This window comes from Narcine bancroftii, chromosome 2, assembly GCF_036971445.1.
Source record: "Narcine bancroftii isolate sNarBan1 chromosome 2, sNarBan1.hap1, whole genome shotgun sequence".
Classification (NCBI taxonomy): domain Eukaryota; kingdom Metazoa; phylum Chordata; class Chondrichthyes; order Torpediniformes; family Narcinidae; genus Narcine; species Narcine bancroftii.
In genome coordinates, this window is record NC_091470.1 from 44665659 (window position 1) to 44691799 (window position 26141).

At 41.5% G+C, this 26141-nt stretch overlaps 1 protein-coding gene across 9 annotated transcripts in view; it reads left to right on the plus strand.

Moving 5' to 3' along the window:
* Window positions 1-26141, plus strand: part of mark3a (MAP/microtubule affinity-regulating kinase 3a) — a 105964-nt gene that overhangs the window by 16620 nt on the left and 63203 nt on the right. For 7 of the 9 annotated variants that reach the window (XM_069916492.1, XM_069916494.1, XM_069916493.1 and 4 more), the window contains exons 3-6: window positions 241-294; window positions 16108-16156; window positions 24407-24472; window positions 25533-25603. In XM_069916492.1, the coding sequence (XP_069772593.1) occupies window positions 241-294; window positions 16108-16156; window positions 24407-24472; window positions 25533-25603 (240 nt within the window). Of the gene's footprint in view, window positions 1-240; window positions 295-1390; window positions 1507-13208; window positions 14218-16107; window positions 16157-24406; window positions 24473-25532; window positions 25604-26141 lie in introns of those variants that run through there. The other 2 variants (XM_069916497.1, XM_069916498.1) reach the window with 2 other exon arrangements.

Consider the following 26141-nt stretch of genomic DNA (forward strand, 5'->3'; position numbering starts at 1 on the left):
TATAATTCTGAACGTAATTTGAAAGATGGAAGTTTGTTTTTCCAGATGAAAATTCAAATGTTTATTAACCAATTCAGTAACATCAGAATTAATATATATATTTCATCAAACATTACAGCACAGTGCTGGCCCTTTAGCCTATGATATTTTTCTAACCTATGTAAACCCACTCCTAATCCTTCCTTGTCTCACACCCAAGACTGAAAACTTACTGAATTTTCCTAAATTTGTTTCTTCTAGGTTGCAATAAAAATTATCGACAAAACACAGCTCAACCCCACAAGTTTGCAAAAGGTAAGGAAGTTCAGTTATTTTGGAAACTTGTTTAAATTCCCTTTGTTTGTACTTTATAATTTAATATGTTTGGGCCGGTGTGTAAATTTAGCTATGCTTCAACAGGTGAATGTGTACACAGTTCCTTGAAATAAGCATCTGCAAACTTTTTTGCAATTTTTGTTTTCAAATTGTAAAGATGTATCTGAGCTTGATGTTGTATTTAATGGGAAAGAAGAGCGTCTTCTAAAATTTCAATATTGGTATCTATTTGGTACATTATTGTACTGCCCATTAAAGAGACATTGAAACAACAATTGAACTTGCTTGCATCCTAAGAAAAACCTGAAGTAAGAAAACCTTTGTACTTACCTGTAGTCACAGTTTTCAGAAAGGCAAAGGACATTTGTCAATCAGGTTCATAATTTTTATTAATTTGCTGCATGAATGCTGCTACATTGGAGAAATCAAATACAAATTGGGTGATAGTTTTGTAGAATGCCTCCTTTCTATCAGACTGTCACTCTGACCTGGAATTTTTAAAAAAGGCTAACATCCCACTTTTGTTCCACAGATACGGCTTTAACCTTTCTGTTTTAATTTTTTTGTCTCTAATTGGTTTTTTAAAAAAATTGATCTGCACCATATCACAGATATCCTTTTGTTCTCTCATTTCTCCCTCTTTCTGTGGCAAAAACCTATTTTCTCACTTTTTCAGCTTGCTGAAAAGTCCTTGACTTGCAATTTTGTTTCTCTCCCCACTGATACAGTTAAACTTGCTGAATGCTACCAGCATTTTTTCCAACATCTGCATTTTTATGTTCTAAGGACCTCATAGATCATAGTCGCGTGTTAATGAATTCAAAACTATGCTCCAGGTGAATGCATGGCTTGAGGTGCCTGTACACTTAGTTCTGTGATGAAGGGAACTTGTGTAAACTAGGAAGTAAACTAATTTGTTGAGGGAATTGTATCTGGACATTACAGAAAAGTCAAGGCACATAGACAAATAAGAAAAGCAAACCTCAACTGCATAACAAGTAAGCATGAAAGAGCAGAAAGATTAAATGCATTGCCATCTATCATTGTGAAAACAAAAGTCTTTTACTGGCCGTAGGAGACAAAGATGAATTGCTGATGTTTTTGGCCTGAGCCCTTCAAGAATAAGCAGAATGAGCCAAGAGCAGGAAATCTCAGAATTCAGACAAGGCTGGCTGGGGAAGGAATCCATACAAACAAAAGGTATTAAGTTGATGTGATAAGGGGAGAGATGAGAATTTATTATACCTGTACAAAAGGAGACAGGGAAAATGGAGAGACAGTGCTGGGGGGAGGGGGCGGGGAGTTAAATGAAACCCAGAGAAGTTGTTATTAATGCCATCTGGTTGGACGGTGCCCAGTCAGAAGATAAGATGTTGCTCCTCCAATTTGCTGATGGTCTCAGTCTGGCAGTGCATGAAACCGAGACGTCACCAAGGGAATGGAATAGGGAATTGAAATGGGTGGCCACTGGGAGATTCACAATATTGCGGTGGAGAAAGCTAAGGTGCTCAACAAAATGATCTAGTCTGCAGCCAGTCTTTCTGAAGCAAAGAAGACCACAATGGGAGCACTAGATGCAGTAGATGGCTCAGTAGATTCACAAGTGAAATGTTGCTTCACTTGGAAGGACTGGGGGCCCTTAATGGCAGTGAGGGAGGAAGTGCGGTGGCAAGTGGAGCATCTCCTGCAGTCAGAGGGGTAGGTACCAAGGGGACAATTGGTGGGAAGGGAGGAGTGGACGAGCGAGTAACAGAGGGAGTAGTTTAACATCTAACATGGTGTTGCTAATTGGAGGATTGTTACAAATTAAGCTTGTGTTACGTGCATTGTTGAGTGTTCACTGTAAGCCGATAAATGAAAGGCCAATAATGAGAAATTCAGACAAAATCTGATGGAGGAGGGATAATTTTTTTAAATAAAGCTTCCAATATTCGTGATCCTTTCTTCACTGAAGAAGCAAATAAATAGTGCTGTATCTAGTTCACAGGATTAAAGTAGGGAATATATTGCGGTGGTAGATCATCCAATAGCCATAATAGAAATAGATTTAAAGTGGTAAAAGAAATTGACAAAGGCAAATATACCCAGAAGAGAGTCATTTTCATTTTTTTTTAAGCAAGATCTTGTACATCAAGACTTCTAATTTTTAAAAAAAATTTCAGTGAGGAATGCAGTAAAATGAACAATGGTTATCCTGCCTATTATAGATACTTTGGGGACAGACCCAACACATCTGAGTCCAACGCTACTGTGACGTCACTCCCGTCGTCAACGACAGGGAGAGAATACAAGCAGAGCTGTCAGTGCAATAAACCAGTCTTTAACTTCTTGAGTGTGTATCATTCTTTCCACACTTCGGTAGCACACATGCTACATTGGTGACCCCGGCAGGTCTGACTGCCAGTTGGACCCGAAGATGATGGACCAGGTGGCTCTTCATGCAGTTTCATTGAAGCTGCCAACGTTCTAGGCATCACAGCCACATGTGTGGTTCAGACAGGCCAAGGCCCAGTTCCACCTCCAACAGATTACTGCCGACGAGACACATTGCTACTATGTGGTGAGATCGCTTGACCAGGACACAGCAGCAAGGGTCATCGATTTCTTGTGACAGCCTCCAGAGCAAGGCAAATGCGATGCCCTCAAGGAGCTATTAACCCCCAAACTAAAAGAACGGTATTGGCATCAAGGAAAAAGGACAAACAAATTACATATAACCCAATGGAGATCAATGAAAACTTCAAGGAATTCTATGAGCAACTCTATCAAACTGAGAACGAAGGGAAAGAAGACAAAACAAATGAGTTTCTAGCTTAAAAAAAAGAGCTATTAACCCGCACCTTCAGGCTCTGCCGCCCAATTGTTGTATATGGACAGATTTGGGGACAAGGCCTCTCTGCCCTCATGAGTGAGATGCTTGCCCTTGCTGCTGAAGGACACAGGCCTTGCCTGCTCTATGAGCAGATTTTCCTGGAGCAGCTGCCTGAGGATATCTGACTCTTGTTCACTGATGAGGACTTCAGCAACCCCAGGAAAGTTGCAGCCCAGTGGGCGTGCTCTGGACAGCGAAGAAAGCAAACTGCATGTCAGTGAAGCGGATCGCTAGGCCCCACACACAGCCGGCAACAAGGCCACAGCAAGCGGAGAGGCAAGTGGACCATCCTATGCAACAGTACTGTTACTATCACCTACGATGAGTTGCAGGGGCCTGTCGATTCCGCCCACCTACGCGTTTCAGAGAAACGCCATGGCCAACTATCGTTAATGGCCAACACGATAGCCTCCTCCACATGTGGGACTCTCTGTCAGGAATGCAGTTCTTCATTGACACCGGTGCTGAAATAAGTGTCCTCCCTCCCCCACCTTGGCATACGACACCTGGAATGGCAAACCGGGCCTGGCACTGAGGGCAGCTAACAGCACCACCATAAGAACTTTTGGCACCCACACCATCCCTCTCTGTTTCGGCAGCAACCGGTTCATGTGGACATTCACGATTGCAGCGGTGGGGTAACTGCTCCTGGGAGCAGAATTCCTGTGAGCCTGCTGATGGACCTTAAAGGGTGGCGTTTGGTGCACACCAAGAGTTTTCAAACAATGCCCTGGGGGAAGCCAAGTTACCTGGCCTCAACTCCATTGCTTTATCGGCCTTTGATCGTGGCACCACAGTTTTCCTCTGCCAAACTGAAGCATGGGGTAAGGCATCACATTCTCACCGAGGGGGGCACCCCCACTCCATGTCAGGGTGTGCTGTCTTCCTCCCCCCCACCCCAAGAAGCTCACCCTCACCAATTTTTTAAAAATGGAAGAACTGGGGTTAGTGCAGCATTCCAACAGCCCATGGGCCTCCCCCTCCCCCCCCACCCCGGTGCATGGTATCGACAGCAGCAGGAGAGTGGTGGCCATATGGTGTTTATCGCCACCTCAATGAGGCCACCACATTGGACAGATACCTCGTGCCCCATATCCAAGACTTCACTAATTTATAGGGGGCATGGGTAGTTTCAAAGGTTGACCTTATCGGGGTTATCACCAGATCCCAGTCCATCCCAAGGCATCATGTGGCCTATTCTAGTTTCCATCGCATCATTTTTCCTTTTGGACTTTTTGAGTTCCTGAGAATACTCTTTGGACTTAAAAATGCAGGCCAGAACTTCCAGAGGCTGATAGATGTAGTGGGCCAGGATCTCACATTCACGTTCATCAATTTGGATGATATTCTCATTGCCAGTCACAACCACAAGGCAACTGTGTACCTGGCTGTAGGAATTCAGACTAACTATAAACCCTGCTAAGTGCCAATTCGGACTGGAAACGATCAACTTCCTGGGGCATCAAATCAACAGGCACAGAGTGAAGACCTTGCCTGAAAAGGTAAAGGCTGTTTGGTGCTTTGCCAAACCCTGTACAGTGAAGGGCTGCAAGAATTCACCAATATGATAAAATTTTTATTACCGTTTCATACTGGCAGAGTTCATATCTCATGAACCCCCTGTTTGCACTTGGGGTGGGGGTGGGATGGAAGGTAAAGACATTACCCGAGACAATGCGGCCTCGGAGACATTCCAGAAGGCTAAGGATGCACTGGCCAACGCCACCCTTCTGATACACCTCAGGTGCTAACTGCTCTCACAGTAGATGCCTCCAGCACAGCGGTAGGAGGCGTATTAGAACAATTCATCAAAGGGCAATGGCAGCTCCTAACCTTCTTTACCAGGTACCTCTGGCCACCTGAACTCAAATGCAGCACCTTTGACCGTGAACTGTTGGGCCTGTACTTGGCAGTCAGGCACTTCAGGTATTTTTTTGGAAGGTAGACAATTCAGGATCTTGATGGACCATAAACTGTTAACCTTTGCCTTCCATAAAGTTTCGGACCCATGGTCAGCCAGACAGCAGCGACACATCTCATGTGACTGAGTTCACCATGGACATTCAGCACATCACGAGGAAAACCAGCATGGTGGCCGACACACTGTCCCACCTGCAATAGTTCATCCAGGCCCTGTCCCGGGAATAGACTGCAGCCCTAGCCAGGGCACAGTGGGAAGAGCCTGAGATCCCAGCATACAGGATGGCAGTTTCTGGGCTCAGACTGGAGGACGCCACCATCGGCCATGGTAACCAGACGTTCTTCTGCGACGTCTCCACCGACAAACCCTACCCCATCATGTCGGCAGCATGGAGACAGCTGGCCTTTGACGCATCGCACAACCTGGCGCGCCCTGCCACCAGAACCTCTGTCAAAATGGTGGCCAGTAGGTTCGTCTGGCATGGCCTTTGAAAACAGGTCGATCAGTGGGCCAAGACCTGCACGCTCTGTCAGACATCAAAAATGCAGACACACGTCAAGGCACTCCCCACCCCCCCGGACTTTTTAGCCAGTGCGACGTAGGTTCAGCCACGTCCATGTTGACATTGTAGCGCCACTACTGGTCTCCCACGGGACGAGATGTCTCCTCACCATGATTGACTACTCCACGAGGTAGCCGAACTTGGTCCTGCTGGCCGACACAACCTCTAAGACCTGCGCCAGGGCACTGATTAACACCTGGCTGTTGAGATTTAGAATCCTGGAGCATACGATTTCTGACAGAGGCACACAGTTCACTTTGGGTCTCTGGGCAGCACTCGCCAACTTGCTGGGAAGCCAGCTCCACCACACCACGGCGTATCACCCTCAACCAATGAGTTGGTAGAGCAGTTCTTCAGGCCCCTAAAGTCAGCCTTGATGGCTCAGCTGAAGGGGCCAAATTGAGCAGACAAAATACCCTGGGTCCTCCTGGGGATCCACATTATGCGGAAAGAAGATTTCAACACCTCAGCAGCTGAGATGGTGTACGGCACACCTTTGGTGATGCCAGTGGAGTTCTTGACTGCCACCAAGGTCCCAGAGGACCTGATGGCCTCATTGACAAAGCTGAGGGAAAGATTGGCTACTCTAGCCCCTCCATAGCCTCCGCTGCACTATCAGGTCAAGTCCCATGTCCCCAAAAATTTAGAAACCTGTGAGTAAGTTTTTGTTTGGAGGGGGCACACCAGACACCTCTGCACTGGCTGTACGAAGTAGTCAGACACAACGTGTGGTGGATATTGGCGTTCAGGAAGAGACTTTCACCATCGACCAAGCCAGCACATCTGGACATCTCCACTCAGCCCCGGCAACACAGGTAGGCTACCAAAAGCAGTGGATAGTGCTCCAGTCGTCAGTTCTGGGGTGTAGTATAGTGGCCCTCAAAACCAAGATGCGACGTCGTACACAAGATGGCTGACAACTGCACAGACCCCATGGGGGCAATGACCTTCATCCCAGGTGACAACCCGCATGGCGAGAAACAACGAGTAACAGTGGGAAAGCAGGCCAATCCGAGGCCGGTGCTGCTGTGATGTCACTCCTGACATGAGTGGCAGGGAGAGAATATAAGCTGCCAGTGCAATCGGTATTTGACTTAGTGGGTGTGTGTCGTTCTTTCCACACTTCACAGTAATGCACATGTTACACTATACTGACTTGTTTATGTAATGGAAAGATATTTAATATTGCATTTGATATTGTATACTGTTATAATTCTCTCAGGTGCTGTTAAATGCTGATTCTATTTTCAAAATTTGCTCTGTATTTATTACATATTGGTTAACCAATTACTCTGGGATGGACTGCTCAACTTTAACTTACCAATATTTTTTTTTCAACCTTGCTAGGTATTGTGCTTTAGAGTTCTGTCAATTGGATGCAATGTTAGCTCATTTAATCAAATTCCTTTTCCATAATAGGAGCTATATTCTGATCTTAGGATCTGGAATGCCAATGAGATCCCAGTCAAATTTAAATGGCTTTTAGAAAAGTCCTGGATGACCAGTACACAATTCCTTCCCTGATGCACAATTGCTGTGAATAGGATGATGATGGTTCATCAGTAGTGGAGTTGCTCTGCAAAGTCAGCCCTGATTCTCTACCTCCTTCCCGATGGCAGTAGATTAAAGGTACTGGATGGAAAGGATATTCAATAATTCTTTGAACCCAATTTAAGCAAAGCTCCTGGTGAATATTGTTGACAGAGGAAACTGAGATCCCACTGATTGTCTCAGCTACTTTGGTCATCTGAATTGACTTCCAGTCTGATGCAGGCATGTGAATTTTCCACTTTTCCACAGATTTCTGTGTTTTTAAAATGATTTTCGTGTTTTTCACCCCTTCGCTTGCCAGCACTGTTGCCTCTACAGCTGTGATTGGCCGTTCAATGGCTCGCTGCCACCTTCCTCAGCATTGTTTAGATTGATGCACATGAATGGCACTCTGCAAGAGAGGCGGGTGCTGCCTGGGGATTGGATGCGGGTGCTGCCTGGGTGTTTGGGTGCTGGGTAGTACTTACCACTTGGGGATTGGATGCAAATTGAGCAAGGGCACTGCTTGGCATGTTGGGTGCTAGTTACGGGCAAGTACTGCGTGGGTCAGGAGAACCAGACTCTGGTTTGAGGATAGGTCGAGCAGGTTCTGCCTAGTGATCTGGAAGGGTCTTTGAGTCTGGGTACATATGGTAATGTCTGTCCAATGTACTGTGCTCACTGTATATATTTTTTAAAAATTGATTTTGTTTTAAATGACTAGTTTTTTAATGGCTTGAAACTGGTCATTTTGTGCGTACAGTTTCAAAGATTTTCAAAATGGGGGCCCCCCAAACCTCCCACAAGGGGCGCTGTGCCCCCTTGAGCCCCGCTGTACACCTCGCTCAAGCACTCAGCTCTTTTTTGACCTCACTCTTTCCTGTAATTGTGCTTCTGTAAAATATTGTCAAACTGGAGGCCGGTAGCCTTGCCCTACTCTTCCTCTTGAGGAAGTGTAGGTGCTGTTGTGCCTTTGTAACAAATGAAGAGGTGATGAGGGTCTAGGATAGATCATGGAAACTAGAATAGGCCACATGATGCCATGATCAACCTGCACTTTTCCCAATTGATCTTATTTTGGCTTTTACTTTTGTCTTCCTGATTTTCATGACTTTCAGAATCTACTAAAACTACTACTTTCATCCTATCATAAATAACTCAACTTCCAAAAAGAGAGATTCCCACCTAATTCCATATAATCCTGTTTCAGGACCTCATCCCCACTTCTAACTAAGTCATTGGTCCCCACATGGACCATGACTTCTGGCTGTTCTCCTTCCCTTGCAGATTGCTATGAACTCGATCAGAGATATCCCTGACCCTGACTCCGGGGAGGCAACAGACCAACCTGGATCCCCGATCTTGTCCCACAAACCTTCTATCTGTACCTCTGACTAATGAGTCCCCAACTACAAGTATCCTGTTCTTATCTCTCCTTCCCTTCTGAACCTCAGGGGCAGCCCCTGTGCCAGAGACCTGACCCCCATGACTCGTCCCTGGTAGGCTGTCCCCCCCCCCAGCAGTATCCAATCCCTCCTTTCCTTACAGTCACCCAATTCCCTGACTCCTGCCTTCTAGGGGTTACTGTCTCCCTGTAACTCTTCTCTATCACTGCCTCTGCTTCCCTTATGATCCTCAGTTCAACGAACTGCAGCTCAAGCTCCCTAATGCGGTCACTCATTATATGCAGTTGGATGCACCTTTTGCAGGTGTAGTCATCAGAAACAGCTGTGGTGTTTCTGACTTCCCACATCCCACAACTGGAGCACTTAACTACCCCAACTGACTCCATTTCCTCCTTTCTTACTATAAATATGTAGCATGGGAAGCAATCCTGAGATCACAACCCTGGAAGTCCTGTCCTTCAACCTAGTGCCTAACTCCCTGAACTCTCCTTGCAGGACTAGCCAAGTCATTGGTCCCTACATGGACAACGACATCTGGCTGCTCATCCTCCTTCCTGAGAATACCATGATTGGGCTCTCTGAGATATCTCAATACCTGGTACCAGGGAGACATGGTTGGGGTAGTGGTTAGCTCATTGCTGTTACAGCGCCAGTGATCAGGACTAGGGTTCAAATCCCACATTGTCTGTAAGGAGTTTGTACGTGTTCCCTGATTCTGCGTGGGTTTTCCATGGGGGTTCCGGTTTCCTCCCACTGTTCAAAACATACCAGGGCGATAGGTTATTTGGGTGTTATTGGGTGGCATGGGCTCATGGGCTGAAATGGCAGTGTGGTCGACAGGTCTGTCAAAATTTGCTGTCTTCCCAATTTTGGTAAGTGAAACTAGACCGTACATATTATTTCTACTCAATATAGGCCGTGTATTTATATAATTCCTGCTTTTACTATGTTAGTGTTATTTTAGGTTTTATGTGTTATTTGGTATGTTATTTTTTGGATCTGGGAATGCTCAAGAAATTAACTAGCAGGATACCTGATGTTGCATGGGAAATGAAGCATTTGTTTACTCCATGGTTGAAACAAAATACCCAAAAAAACATTATGGTAATTTTGCATAAATATATTTTTTCTGTTTCCTGCTTGCTGCTCCTTGTTTGTCTGGAGGCCTGAGCACTGAGGCAGAAGTGGTGTTGCTGTTCTGTTTTCCACCGTCTGCCCCTTGCCTGACTGGAGACCTGACCACTGAGATGGGAGTATCACTGCTGTTCTGTTTCCTGATGCCTGCTCCTTGTATGTCTGGAAGCATCCACAGTGAGGCGAGACTGATGTCCCTATGCTGTCTCTTGCTTTCTCCTTTGTCCAATTCTACAGGCTTGTGAAGACCTTCCAGCAATGTTGCTTTGCTTTTTTTTTTTTGGAGCTTATCTTGAACTGGGTTTGGTTTTAGAAAGAACATTAATGCACACCACTAACTAATTGAGCTGGAGCTTGGTCAGCACCTCTGTTGGTGTGTCTCCTTGGCGGCAGGGTGCAGACATGAACTTGTCAGGCAATGTGAGCAGTGAACTGTAAACCAGCTTGCTGATGACGCTGTTAGGTCTTTGGGTGCTGTGCGGATGACGAGCAGCACCCAGGGGAACTTGTCTACCTAGCCGGGTCTTTGGTGTTATGCCATCAGGACTGATTTTAGATGTCTCCACTAAACCATTCGATTGGGGGTGGGATGCAGATGTTTGGTATAGCTGGGTTCCCAGGAACTGCAACATCATGGACCACATAGTTGAGGTGAACTGCGCACTTCTGTTAGCAGTGATGTGGGGGGGGGAGGCCGAACCTCACCACCCAGGGTAAGATCAGCATCCTGGCACGTCTCTGTTGTCGAGTCACTGATTGGAACAGCTTCTGACCACCTCGTGAATCTGTCCACCATTGTAAATAGGTACCTTTCCCCTCTTGGAACAGGTAGTGGGCCAACGATATCCATGTGCACATGCTTGAACCTCCTGTGTTTTAGCTGGAAGGGTTGTACCCGTCGGTGCCTTCGTGTGTCTCTGGACCTTGGAGGTTTGACAGTGTGTGCACAATCTGGCCCAGTGTCCGACCAGCTTGCGTAAGCCATGCCTCATGAACCACTCAACTATTAGCTGGGTGGTCGCCCAGATATGGGTGGGCAACCCGTGTAAGGCGTCGAACACTCGGCACCTCCAGGTGGCCAGTACAGTGGGCAGTTGTTGCCCTGTGAAGGTGTTGCCTCTTCAAGCTGGAGGCCAGCGAACGTGGTTCGGTATGCCAGTATTTCACTGCCCTCACGTGCTTCTGCTAGTGCTATGTAATCTACTCTTGGGGCCGGGGCTTGCTCAGACTGGATTGATGTTCTTGACAACACGTCTGTTTGATTTTGGTGGTGAATTTGGACTCGTAGGACAGCTGTTGACAGGTTGACCAAGGGTTGGACACTTTAGTGAACGTGAAGGGCTTATGATCTGTGAAGATCGGGAACTTTCTCACTCTAGGAAATGCCTGAAGTACCGAATGGTCAGGTACAGGGTTAGTAGCTCCCTATTGAACACGCTATACTTGACTTTCAGGGGTCACAGGTGTTGACTGAAGGAGAGTGGTTTCTATTGTTCAAGTACACTGCCGACTGCCATTTTGGAGGCGTCCACAATGAGGACTATGGGGACACCTATTCAGGAGTGGACCAGGAGCTTGGTGTTGACTAGTGCATCCTTGGCCTGGTCGAATGCTGCCATTGTGGTGACTCACCACTAGGCAGGTGAACCGGCCCTGCTTATAAGCCACATGGCGGGGCAGCCAGCCAAAATGGCGCTGTCTGGGGTATTCTCTTCCTCCCAGCATGGGGCACAGAAGCCCACGCTGGGGGACCACGTGATGCCCAGGTGACGTCAGCACCCTCCAGCACGGTTCTCAGCCAGGTCCGGGCTGGGAGTATAAGTCCAGCCCAGCAGCCTGCAATAAACTAGTCTGCTCGCTGAGCTCCACCCGTCTGGTTGTGTGCTCTTTCAGGAGCTGTCATCTTTTCCGTCCAGGCATCTTCTTTGGCTTTGCCGGGCATCAAACCGAATTTAGGACTGGTCGTCATTTTTGGGGACAGCCCCACTTTGGTGTTCAGATATTGATTTAATTTTGTTCCAGATATTAATCACTTGTTTCAGTATGGTGCTGCCCATCTTTCCTGACAACAATTTGGTGTCCCATTTATACATAAAGTCTTCTGCTCTCTTCTCACCCACCAATTGCAGATAAATTTGTGCCCAGGATGGTGCACTTCCTCCTTGGAAGAAAGAGGTGATGTATCTCAACTGGGCTGCCCAATAATTTTTAAAGTCTGGCATTCTCAATCCCCCTAGACTGTATTCCCATGTTAATTTTTCCATGGAGACCCTTGCCACCTTACCATTCCAGAGAAACATTCTGACTTTGTGTAGCAGCTGTTTGAAGAAACCCTGGGGCAGCAGCACATGCAATGTCTGAAAATGATACTGGAATTTTGGCAACACATTCATTTTGATGCTGTTAACCCTGCCCACTCATGTTATGGGCAGGGACATCCATCTATTTAAGTCCTCCTCAACTCTCTCCAGCAAGGGGGTGTAATTTAACTTGTATAAATTATTCAAGTTGCTATCAATATTAACTCCGAGGTATTTGTTTCCACTCCTGTGACCCCTTTAAATTACTCTTTTCTTTAAGTTGGCTGTAATTCCCCTCTGAGTGACATCACCTCACTTTTTCCCCAATTGATCTTATACCCAGAGTTTCCCATAGTCCTCCAATACCAAATGCACTTGAGGCAAAGAAGTCGCAGGGTCTGTCAGATATATCAGCACATCATTAGCAAATAAGTCGATTTTTGTGCTCCTCCTGGCCCACTCTATAACCTTTAATGCCTGGATCCTGGCGAATGACCTCAGCCAGTGGTTCCATTGCTAGCACAAAGAATCGGTGATAGCGGCCACCCTTGTGTACTTGATCTGGTAAGTGGGAAAGCTGAAGAAATTTGTCCATTGGTTGTAGCTTTTTACCTTGGGAGCATGGTACCACACCCTAATCCAATTTTGAAAAGTTGGCAATCACTGTCCCGATCGACCTCTTCCGCATCCTCATCGGAGCTTATTAGTCCCGAGCTCACACTGGCTCCACTCAGCCTGCCGTTCCCCGACTCAACGCATTGCTAGCAGACCCCGGCTATCAGGGAGACCTCTGCTTGGTGTACGAACTCGCGACTGCGTGTGGGAGGCAGCTGTCCTCCCTCGCTCCCATTCATGTGTTCCAAGGCTCTTGCCGCTGCCTTGGCCACTCGGGACCATTCCTCCACTCTGGCCGCAGCCTGCTTTCAGGACTCCTGTTAGCACTGAGGTTGGGGGGAACTGCATCTTCGATGGCTCTCGGGTTGGCACCGCCATTACTCTTGACGCTAGGCACCTCCACTTGCTTTGGATCCTTGTCAGGCTGCCCATTTCCTCGCAGTATTTTTTCTTTTTGTTGATTGAAGCTTCCTCATCCTTCTCTTGTAATCAGACAGGATCTTTTCTCTTTTTATCCCAAATTTTGGATTTTTAACGCTGTTTTCTGGTCTAGGTCTGCAGCCGCCTGGGACCTGCAGCCGCCTGGGACCTGCAGCCGCCTGGGACCTGCAGCCGCCTGGGACCTGCAGCCGCCTGGGACCTGCAGCCGCCTGGGACCTGCAGCCGCCTGGGACCTGCAGCCGCCTGGGACCTGCAGCCGCCTGGGACCTGCAGCCGCCTGGGACCTGCAGCCGCCTGGGACCTGCAGCCGCCTGGGACCTGCAGCCGCCTGGGACCTGCAGCCGCCTGGGACCTGCAGCCGCCTGGGACCTGCAGCCGCCTGGGACCTGCAGCCGCCTGGGACCTGCAGCCGCCTGGGACCTGCAGCCGCCTGGGACCTGCAGCCGCCTGGGACCTGCAGCCGCCTGGGACCTGCAGCCGCCTAGAAGCAAAATGTTTACAGATAAATAAATCTTTGTAACTTTTAATACCTAATCTATATCATTTCTTAAAACCTGCATCTATAACAGAACATGGAAAAAAAAGTGGTTATCTGTAATGGATCTCGCCAGGGAACAACTATTACAACCAAAAAATTTCATAAATTGATTGCATATTCTTATTCCATTCCTCATTTCCTGATTGTGAATCAGTTTAGAAAAAGATAATGGTAAAGCGGAACCTAAAAATTTTCCTTGAAAAATTCAATTCCATTTCTATCCAAGTAGTCTAACTAATTAGTTGATCAAATTGAATGTTTGGCAGTGTAAGTCCTCCATTCCTTACCGATTTCTGAAGATGAACTTTATTTATTCATGGTTGTTTTCCGCTCTTAAGCTTAAAGGCAGTTTCTTCCCCACAGTCATAAGGTTCCTGAATGAATCCCTCAATGATGCACTTGCTGCACTTGCTTTATACTAATTGACCTTTCATTGTAACTCTATACTCTGTAAATTGTGCTCTTTACATTGCTGTATGAATGTTAGATATAAGCTGTTTGATTGTTCTGAGAAAAACTCTTCTCATTGTACTAGATATAATGTGAAAAATATATATCTAGTAAAGGAAACTAGCATCCATAATTTCCTGGTAATTTTGAAGTTATGTTGCCTATGGCAGAGTTTTACAAATGAGAAAACATTTGACATGCTAATTCAAATTGTAATAAATGACAGGATATCAAGTTTATACTTTAAACATTCTTAATTGAAGGCAAGTATTCCTTGATGAAACTAGGTCTGGTACTAGCTTAATAGCATAAGTAGAGGACAAGTTGTTAACAGTTAGATGTATGACAGCAGTACCAAAATCAGAATTGAGGCTAGTTATTTAATTACCCAGAAAAGCTTAAATAAATAGAGAATGCTGGAAATGTATTGTGTGGAGAGGAAAAAGTTAAAATTTCAAAATATTGATCTTTCACCAGAACTGAAGACAAGTGAGAAATCAAATATATTTTAAATTACAAAGAAAGAGGGCAGGGAAGGGATAGAGAGAATGTCAACAATAGATTGGGGACTTCAAGAGACTGTTGTTGGCTTAGAGAGTGGTGAACATTTAAGATGTGATCTGTCTGGAGACAAAATATTGCTGGAACTGGGATATAATGAACTGCAGATACTGGAAATTTTACCTAAAACATGGCTGAAGTTATTCATCAAGTCAGCTATGAAAACAGAAGAAATGTGAGCAGAAATTGTCCATTCAGCTTTTCAAACCTGCTCATTCAATAAGGTATTAGATTTAACATGAAACTGGAGATGAAATAGGAGCATATTAACTGAAATAATTGGTGGAGTCTGATCTTGCAGGAAATTTCAGAAGGTATTTTCCAGTTATGATATTCAAAAAGGAAAAAAGACAGAAAAATAAGGGTTATTTATTTTAATACCCAAGTCACCGGAAGAAAAATGTACTGAAAATTCAGGCAATCTAATGGCAGCGGAGAAGAAGCTGTCCTTGTGCTGCTGAGTGCTCATCTTTAGGCTCCTGTATCTTTTTTCCCCCAATGGTAGCAGAGTGAAAAGGGCATGCCCTGGGTGATGGAGGTCCTTGAGGATAGAGGCTGCTTTATTAAGACACCTCCTCTTGAGATGTCCTCAATGGAATGAAATCTGGTGCCCGTGATGTCGCAGGCAAAGTTAACAACCCTCTGGAGTTTTTTCTTGTCTTGAGCATTGGCACCTCTATACCAGAAAGTGATGGAACCAGCCAGAATGTTCTCCACGGTACACCTGTAAAATTTTTGAGTCTTCAATGACACGCTGAACACCTCACAAAATATAGCCACTGGTGAGCTTTCTTTGTGATTACATTAACATGGAGGCTCCAGGACAGATCCTTGGATATCTTGACACCCAGGAATTGAAGTTCTTGACCTTCTCTAATACTGAGCCCTCGCTGGGGACTAGATCGTGTTCTGAAGTCCACAATCATCTCCTTGGTTTTACTAACGTTAAGTGCAAGGTTGTTGACGGGACACCTTTCATTGAGCTGATCTATCTCCCTCCTGGACGCTTCCTCGTTGCTGTTGGTGATTCTGCCGACAACTGTGGTGTCGTCGACAAATTTGTAGATAACGTTGGAATTGTGCCCAGCCACACATTCATGGGTGTATGGTGAGTAGGGCAGAGGATCACGCTGTTATTCAAAAAGAAATTATTTTGGTGTCCTAAATGTTTGTGACAATATTACTATTATTTGTGGGAAATTTCATCCCAAACCTCTGTACTTATCTTGTCACAGAGGATTTCCATAGCCTAGAAACAGCAATCTCCTTTTATCAGATATTCCATGGAAAGTGGAATTTATGCTGATAATGTATAATGAAGTTTGCTCCTCTGTCGCTTTAATAAAGCTGATCCTTCTGCATCATGACATGTTGTAAAGTCAAATAAACAAAAAGCACTAAATTAAGGACTTAATGCCTTAGTAAAAAAAATCTTTTAAAACACTTACTTTCTTTCTTTCAGCTTTTCAGGGAAGTACGGATAATGAAATGTTTGAACCATCCAAATATAGGTAAGTTATTTCTGCATTATTTTGAGGAATAGCAAAAACTTTTTTAGTGTAGATATTGGTCTAATATATCTTGCCTTAACTTTGATCTACAAAATCATGTACTGGCTCTAGTGCACTAATGGTCTTTTTCCCCCATATTTGATCAGTATCGAGCTAGTAAAACCTGTATTGTTTCTAGTTGGGTTTAGCAAAGGATGTTTTTAAAGATGAACCATAACTTTTTTGCCTAATACTCCACTGAATTGGACAATTTCATTATTTAAATAATTTCTTAAATACTAGCCTTCATTCATCCCTCATCTTTAAACATTAACTTATTCAAAACTCAGAAGCCCTTATCCAGCATTATATACTGATGAAGATTATCTCCACTGATCAAAACTGGCTACCTAGCCTCTAAACATTGCAAATGTAAAATCTTTACCAACTAAAAATTCTTTTCACAGTATCAGGGCCATTTTCATTCAAAAAATTGCAGTAATAGCTGTATTTAAGTGCATCTCCAACAAAATTGTGAGTTAAGTCATACTCTACAAGCTGTTTGCCACATGCTGCTTCATTGCTTGCTTCAAGTGCATGCTGTCCTGCTCTTGGCCTCCGTTATTTTTTAATTTATTGGAATGGTCCACTGAACCTGTCACAGAACTATCAATCTGGGAAATAGAGACAATAATTGTGATGTCATTTTAATTATCATAAAATCTGGTTGATGAAATTCAAGCTTTTTTCAGAAGATAGGTTGACCCTTATTTTATGCTTGCTGCTTAGATTTTTTAAAATCAAATCTCATTGGTTTATGGATTCACTGTCATTGATACAATAACCATTCTGAAGAAGGAACCATATAACAACATATCAAAGTTTACTGATGACACTAAATTGAGTGGAAAAGCAAATTGTGCAGAAGATGCGGAGGGTCTGCAGAGAGATTAACTAAGTGGGCAAGGATTCATCAGAGGGAGTACACTCTTGGAGATTTTATGCAATCGTTTCATGGGTGTTGAAACCACAATGAAAGATATATCAGAGAAGATGACTGAATTTAAGTTGATGATTTAATGGAACAAATGGGCCAAGTGGAAATTGACTTAGTTAAAATGCAAGAAAACTTGAAAGCTTTGGAGGAAGATGCAAAGTGGGACTTCGATAAACAAGTTATGCTGTATAAGATCGACATGTGGAGAATTTCAGCAGATACAATAATGCTCAGTTTATTGGTTTGAAGGAAGGGATCGAAGGGAGTGACCGGTGAGGTTCTTTGAAACTTGGATCCCACAAGTTTTGGGAGAAAATACATTCAGCGGAAAACTACAAATAGAAAGGACTCATTGGACTTCTCAGACCCAGAAGATCCGACTTCTAGGTTTCTAGAAACGGGAAGCGGTTTTGAGAGCAGCATTTGATTACTCCAAGCAACACAATGACCCGCTTGAGATCAATAGTGGAAAGATGTTTTTCTTTCAAGTCTTTAGACCAACTTTGATTAAACAAAGGAAGGAGTTCAATGATGTAAAAAGACATTTGTGGTCAAAGAACATAAAATACTCAATGATGTATCTACGACACAGAGTTGAAGCAACGAATGGCAATTGATGTTTTATCAAGACTAAGGAAGAAGTGGATGAATTTTTAAGAAGATTATGAAAAGATTAAAGATATTAAACAAGAAGATTAAGAAGAATGTTTACAATGGGACCAAGTAAAAAGTGTATTTTTGAACCATCTTGTATTACTGTTAAATGTTATGGAAATTTGCACAGAAAGCTCAAAAGAGCAAGAACTTTTAAAAAAAAAGTAGTAGGGGAGACTCCGGACTAGGGGGATAATGGTGCCGGAAGAGAAGTTTTGAAAGATGGTGCTAAAAGGAGGGGGCTGGTTCCATGGAAGATGCCATAGGATTTTCTTGCGGGCTTTTGGGATTTTTTGTTCACTTCACTGTCAGAATGGGCACTATATGTTTTTTTAAAGGGGAAACATCACTATTATTTGAATAATCAAAAAGGTTTTATTGCTGAACAATATTTGTTTTAAAATTGATATGGATAGAACGTTAAAGTTTATTAGTCTGAATGTTAACAGGCTGAACGGGACAGAGAAAACGAAAAGAGCCTTGGCAGACAAAAAAAACTAAGAGCAGATGTAGTTTCCTGCAGGAAACAGCTTACTAAATTGGAACATGCTAAATTAAAAAGAGGATGGGTAGGGCAAGTAATATAGTCTTCTTTTGGTTCAAAGGTGAGAGGAGTAGCAATTGTAATAAAAATGTACCAGTGATAGTAGAAGATGTATCGATTGATCAATTTATGTAGAATCCTGGATGTTTATGAATATTTATGTTCCTAATTATGATGATGATGAAGCCTTTATGAAAGATATCTTTTTAAAAGCAGCAGAAGGTAGACAAAACGTTGGTTGGGGTGATTTTATTTTCTGTCTAGATAAATCAGCAAGAACAGTAATGAGGGTGAAAGCTGCAAAAGCGATGCTATCATTTATGAAAGATTTAAATCTGATTTGATATCTGGAGACAGCTCAGCCCCACAGAGAGACAACTCGCTTTCCTCAAGGGTCCATGACTCACCTACAAGGATTGATTTATTTTTAATGTCTACACAGTTAAAAAGCAGAGCGATTAAAAACAGAATTCTTGGTGTTGCTACTGTCAGACCACTCACCATTAACCTTAACTATTGCAATATTGGAAAAACAAGAAAATGTGTACAAATGGTGTCTGAAAAGGACAGATTTCTGTAAGTTTATTAGGAGATAGAGAACTATTTTGTGAGACAAATGTCAACAGCTTTTTGATATCGGATATACTTAAAGCTTATTCGAAAGGGCAAATTATTTCTTGGACAAAAAAATCTTAAAAGAGAACATAATGTAGAATTGGATGGTTTGGAGAAAGATAACAGAAATTGAAAAAGAATATCAGAGGACTGGATTACAAGATAAATGTAGACTCTTAGAGAATTAAAAAACTGAGATATATAGATAATTGCCTGTCCCGCATCGGACTTGTCAGCCACAAACGAGCCTGCAGCTGACGTGGACATTTACCCCTCCATAAATCTTCGTCCGCGAAGCCAAGCCAAAGAAAGAGATAATATCCTGCTGCAACACATTAACAAGCTTTGGAGAGGAATCAATTAAATAGATTAAAGACAGGCTTCAAAGTTGAACAGGATTTTAATTCTAATGTTGTCTCAAATTAGAGGCACTGATATGTTAATCTCCTCCCTCAGCCGCTGGTCTGGGCAGAATGTCTTGTTCATAGGAATTTCCCAAGATCAAAATGTCCCATACCTGCTAGAAATTGTGCCCGTTCTTTCATTGCTGCTATTACATTCTCGTGTTTGCTATAATATTCCCATACTCACTATAAATTGCCGGCCTCTCGTTCCCATGGCCACTATAAATTATACATGTTCTTTCAATGCTGCTATTTTATTCCCACCCCTGCTATAGATTGCCAGTTTGACCTTCCCACACCCGCTATGGTGCGCATTCTTTCATGTAAAAAACATTCTTGTATAACGTGCACACGCATGTAATGGGCGGGGGGGGGTGTGGTTTGTAAAATACTATATTTGTCAGCACAAGCCACATTTTTTTCATCTTTCTTTGAGGAAGGCAGCCTCCCCCCCGGATTCTAATGGGGCTATACTCAATGAAAGAGGGTTCAAATGGGACTATACTCAATGAAAATGGGGGACAGCAAAGGATTTTATCTATGTGGAATGTTGAGTCCACAACAAAAAAGATACATCTGATCAGTGTATGGCAAGAAATCAGAGTGTATTGGGGATAAAAGCAACATTACGTAAGAATGTGTTGTTGCCTATGAATATAAGAAATAGAATATTAAACTCCTGGTATGACAAAGGAATAAGATGTATTGAAGATGTATGCAGAGGGAATTCTTATGTCTTTTGATCAACTAAAACTTAATATGGAGTAGCTAATGGAACTTTCTTCTGTTTTCTCCAGCTAAGATCATTGTTGAGAGAAAGGTGGGGCCAATGTTGGACTCGCTTGAAATTAGTGAAATGGGGAGAATGATCTGGCTGGGAAATACACCCAAATTTATAACAAAAACGTACTATGCTTTCCAAAGTGAAAGTGCAAAACAAGGTTTACAGAGATTGAGAGAGAGATGGGAGTCGTACTTAGGTGATGTAATATCAGAAAGATGTTGGTCTGACTGGTGTTAGGATAGTATGACATAAATTATAAATGCAAGATGTGGATTGGTTCAGTATAACTTCCTATGCCAATTATAGGAAGCTAAATAGGTCAAAATCTGAAGTATCGGAGATATGTTTTCAATATGGGATTGAATGAGGAACATTTTTACATTCAACATGGTCGTGTGTGAAGGTGAGACCTTTTTGGCAGGATATTGCAGAAATGTTAAGAAGGATAACAGGAGTGGCCTTCACAGATGACCTGGAGCTTTATTTTTTGGGTAATCTTAATGAATAAGTAACAAGTTAATTAAATTTCAAATTTTTTTTGTCAAAGTAGCTTTAGCCATGGCTAAGAAGTGTATTGCAATTACTTGGAAGTCCGATTCTCCCTTACTCGTAACACGTTGGACTGCAGGGATGAGTAGTTGTATACCTATGTAGAAAATTTCAAACAGTTTTTTTAAAAAAAGGTATGATGCATTTGTCAAGATATGGCAGCCATATTTGGACCATATAGTGGCCCAATTATAATAATAGTGAAAATAACAGATCCTGTTACATTATAAACAGGAGTGACTTCCCCACAGAGTTTTTTTATGGATAGTATAATGTGGGCTCTGATGGTATGTGGATTTATATTTTGTGGGGGAAGGAGGGGTTTTTTCTTATTTACTTATTGTATGAAAAAGTTTCATAGAAATTGTAAAATTGAAGATGTTAACTATATATATTTATAAAAATGAAAAATAAAATATCTTAAAAAATAAAGAACTGTGGGTCATAGTCTCCAGGTACTGGAGAGTAGATTTATGATGGATATGGAAAGGAATTGCTTTACCCAAAGAGAAGTGATTCTGTAGAATTCCCTGCTCAAGGAAGCAATAAAGGCTCCCACATTAAATATATTTAAGACAGACTTGGATAGATATCTACATAGAATGGGAATTAACAGTTATGGAGAAAAGGCAGGTAGGTGCAATTGAATTGATGAACAGGTCAGGCGTAATCTTATTGAATGGTGGAGAAGAAATGTTCTCTGAAAAACGTATGATTTTTTTTTACATATGCAATTTAAAAATGGCTATTTTGACTGCTAGTACAACCGCTGTTTTTCCACATGTCCAAGAAATCAGGCAAAAAGGAAGGCATCTCAATTTTGGTGAAGTGCAGACTGATTAAGCTATAAAATATGATTATCTGTAAAACTATTTGATTGCACATATATTGCTTTTCCAGAACAAATTAACACTTAATCATTTGTCAGATGCTATTGGTTAAAACTGGAGTTGATTTCCTTTACCAAATGTAGTATAAGTGGTCAGATGTAAATGTGAACTTTTTTTTTACATGCAAGCTAATTCCAGTATCTGGTAATTTGAAGTAAAAGTTTTATTTGTCATTAAATTTTAATGCTACAGCACAGTAGAAGGCCCTTCCAGCCTATGAAACTAGTGTAGACCAATTACACCAATTAACCTTGCATTTTTGAGGGAGGGAGGAAATCAGAGTACCTGGAGAAAACCTACACAGGTCACTGGGAGAAGGTACAAACCCCTTAAAGACACCCCAGGATTCAAATCTTGGGTCACTGGTTTTGTATTAGCACTGCACTAACCACTAGACTAACCGTGCTGCCTCTTTTTAAAAAAAAATTTAAAAATTGTGCTTTGTGCTCTAGAATGATAAATATAAATTGGGTTCCACTTCCTCCAAATTGATATTCAGCTAAAATAGCATAAATAAGTTTAACCAAATATCGTTACATGCTCACTTGAAATTGGAGTGAGCCTTTTTTAGTTTTAACATAGTCTCTCTGAATCAATCTACAAACTAAGAATTGTTTTATCTTCAAATTGAAGAGAATTATGGCAAAAAACGTACATAAATTTTCTGAAGATTTTACTTCAACTCAAGGCCTCCAATCCTGATAGCATTTTGGTGAATATGTTTTGTACCCTTTCTAGCTGCCAAGCAGAATTGCACATACCACTCTCAAGTTTGATTTTTACCAATCAAATTTGAAGTGGGGAAAGCTTTCTATATGCTCTGAGGTTTTTAAAAATTTTATTTTTCATTTGCATCAATACATACATATAATTCTTCATATAACAATACAATGTAATAAAAAGATAAAAAATGATATTTTTTTTCTTTTTATTGCCCTCCCTCCCCTCCCCAAAAGAAAGAGAAAAAAGGAAAAAAAAATCTGAATTTATTTATAATTCACTATTCATATATTCCCAACACATTATTTTATCCTGTATATATTAATTGGGAGGAATGGGTGTTATGCATGATGTGGAAGGACTCTTACTGATGAAATCCATAAATGGTTTCCAAATCATAACAATTCTCAGGTTTACTCCTTAAATTATAAGTAATCTTTTCCAATGGTGTACAGTTTTGAATTTCCATATGCCATCTATCCAACCTTCAAAAATTATCTGACTTCCATGTTACTGCCATAAATTTCTATGCCACCGCTATTGCTACTCTCAAAAATTTTTGTTGATATTTGTCTAACTTCAATTTAGTATCAGTGTCATTATAAATCACAAAGAAAAATATTCTGGGATCTTTTGGTATCTGTATCTTCATAATTTGTCCCAAAAATATATTCAAGTCTTTCCAAAATGTTTGTACTTTTTCACAAGACCAAACTGCATGTAATAATGCTCTGGTCTGCTTTGTTCTCAAAAACATTTTGCAGTCTCTTGATAACCAGTATTTTTGTACCTTTTTTCCCCAATCTTAATGGGTAAATCAAGCTGATATTTGATGGCAAAAATGAAGACCAACTTTGCTGAAATGCAAGGAAAGAAGTTATCCAACTTGTATTTCTAACACATTGACCATATTGATTCTGATTATCAGCATTGATTCTCTACATGATCTAGTGGATCAACTATTTAAATTTCTGTCTTGTTGCCTCAACATTTGCTTAATATGGAGTTACTTTTAATTTACCTGGTTTTCTTATTATTAGAAGTTGGCATAGAGAAATATTGTGGTGTGATCAGCAGTGCCAAGGGAAGTCCGTTTTTCAGAACAAAGATTGCTTGGAATGCCTGTACCAGTTTTTTTTTTTAAAAATCCACTTATTTTTAACTTGTGTTTTTAAATATTGTTTATGGCCATGGCTACCAATATTTCTGATAGGATTTTCCATTCCTCAGCAACCCTGTTTTCTTGATTTTAAGTTGCTGCATTTAGTTATTAATTCATTGATTTTTTTTGGCGCTAATTACTTCATTTTGAATTTCGAGATTAGATAACCTTTAAATATTATTCTACTTAAAAATGCTCTATTTCTCTTGTCTTTTACAACCAAAATATTTCATCAATATTTCTTGAAGGAAAACCTTCAGAATTACTCAGTTAATTTAAATAATGAACAGATGAGAAAACAGTCAAGAAAGGTCCCTGTAAACATTAAGAAGCTGGCGAGACTCCGCGCGTCAATCATCATCCATATGGAGATAAATGGATGGTTTCAAGCAAGTAATCTTTTACAAGACTGACAAAACCCAAAACCCAACCCAAAACTTTGACTCCATGAATGCATAGAATGGGAATTAACAGTTATGATGAGTTCCACCAGCTTCTCATTGTTTTCTGAAGATTCCAGCATTCACAATGTTCCCAGGTTTGATCTGTTGCATAAATAAATTTAGCTCATCTCAAGCAGCATAATAGTAAAGGCACTTGTATTTGGCTTTTCAGACTTTTAAATAGATGGGAGATCTAACCTTGATTCTCTTACTTCACCTTTGTACAGGATCCCTGTTGCGGACAGGATTAACAAGGCTATTTTGGAACCTCCAATTAATTTTACAAGGAAAATAGAAAATAAGAGAGGAAATTAGGATATTAAATAATAGCTGAATTAACAACAATTTGTAGTTGAATTTATAATCTTTTAAATATAATAGGCATTCATTGCTAGTTCATATGTTGGTTGGTATTGAACTCTGTTAATATTGTATTTCAAATTTTGTTCAGCAATGTGTTAATTTGATCTCTGCTGATCAATGTTCCAGTTCTTTATTTTTGCTTTCAGTGAAACTATTTGAAGTTATTGAAACAGAAAAAACTCTCTATTTAGTAATGGAATATGCAAGTGGAGGTAAGTAACAGTCAACTGAAATACTGTCCATTCTTAACCTGATTATGATGTAATTGAAATGGCTTCAGCAAGGACACATTTTCACACAAGGATATATTATCTTAAAATTTTACAATAGCTCTGCCATGAAATAATTTTCCAAACTTTCTGTTTGCAATCTTGTGTAAATCACTATAAACAAAAAAATGAATACTGGTAATTGTTGAGCTAAAGCACACTTTGAAAAAAGCTTTCTTGTTGGATAGTGGCATATTATTTTTATCCTCAGTGAGGATAGGAAGAGTTTGGTGCTTCATCTGAAGAGCTTTACCTACATTTGTGTCCATTTCTGGTTTCCTTACCTGAGAAAGGGCATAGTGGTTTTGGAATTAGTGAAAAGGAGGTTGAGGGTTAACCTACAAGGAGAGATTATTGGTCTTGTATACATTTTGATTGGTAAAAACAAACTACAATAGAATCCCCATTGTCCAGCACCTACAGGGATGCGGATGCCAGATATATGAATTTTCTGGTTGACTGAAACTCACTGTTTCAATGCCGAACTAATACACCTGCATTAAGAATACACCGTTTAAAAGACAAAAATCTATGCAGAATGTAAAGTGATTTGAAAAAAAATCAGTATTGAAGTCTTTAATTATGTAAAGTTCACTTTAATTTCATAATTCCCATCCAAAATTTAATTTCAAACCCATTTCCTGGTGCTATAACAAGTGTCTCGGTCGGGCCCCTCAGCACACTTTCCTTGCTCTGACAACCCAGTTCATCTCCACGCAAGTGATGACAGTGAAAAGAATGCAGACGCACTGAGGGGCATTGCTCAGTTCAGCAGGACAAACCCGCACACGTCCAACAAAGTATCAGGGCCCCCCCCCCCCTCCCCACTACCACTCCCCAGGGTCCATTTGCCCAGTCTTATTTGAATATTTAAAAAAATAATTTCCTCAGTTTTTTTGCCTGTTGTTTGAGTTTCTGGTTGATTGACTTCTGGATAATGGGGCTTCTACTGTGCAAGTTTTAAGCTTTATTATTGGAACTTTAATTAAGTTTTGTTTTACAGGAGAGGTATTTGACTACTTGGTAGCTCATGGAAGAATGAAGGAAAAGGAGGCTAGATCTAAATTTAGACAGGTAAATACCTACATTTTTTGCTTGCTGCTGTAAAAAAAATGGGGCATTGACTATAAAATAAACATGACTGATATGAATAAGAACAATGAGTAACCTTGTCCAGCTTTTTGTAATCTTGATTTCAATATCTAGGTCAGTTGCAGGAGAATTGGGCTATACAAATCAAAGTACATTTGGCAAATGTTAGATTCTAGCGTGAAACTGCTGCCCACCGAGCATTTAATAGAGCCATTCTCAATTTTTTTCAGTTATGGCTCTCATGGGAATCTGCTCAAAGTTTATACCCACCATCCCATCCCTGTGAAGCAGTCAATTTTTGGTTTTTGCCATACTTCTCTCTTACCTGCTGCATAATTTTTTTAAATTTGTTAACATGAGGTGAAAAGAAAACAAGGTTTTTGCTTAAATGTGATGTGGCCCCCATTGAGAATGGCTGCAGAATGATGCTTGCAAAAATACATATCAATGATGATTTCTCTTCATAAATATTTCTGATATTACAAAATAAATGATCAATAATAACAATCGAAAATGCAAC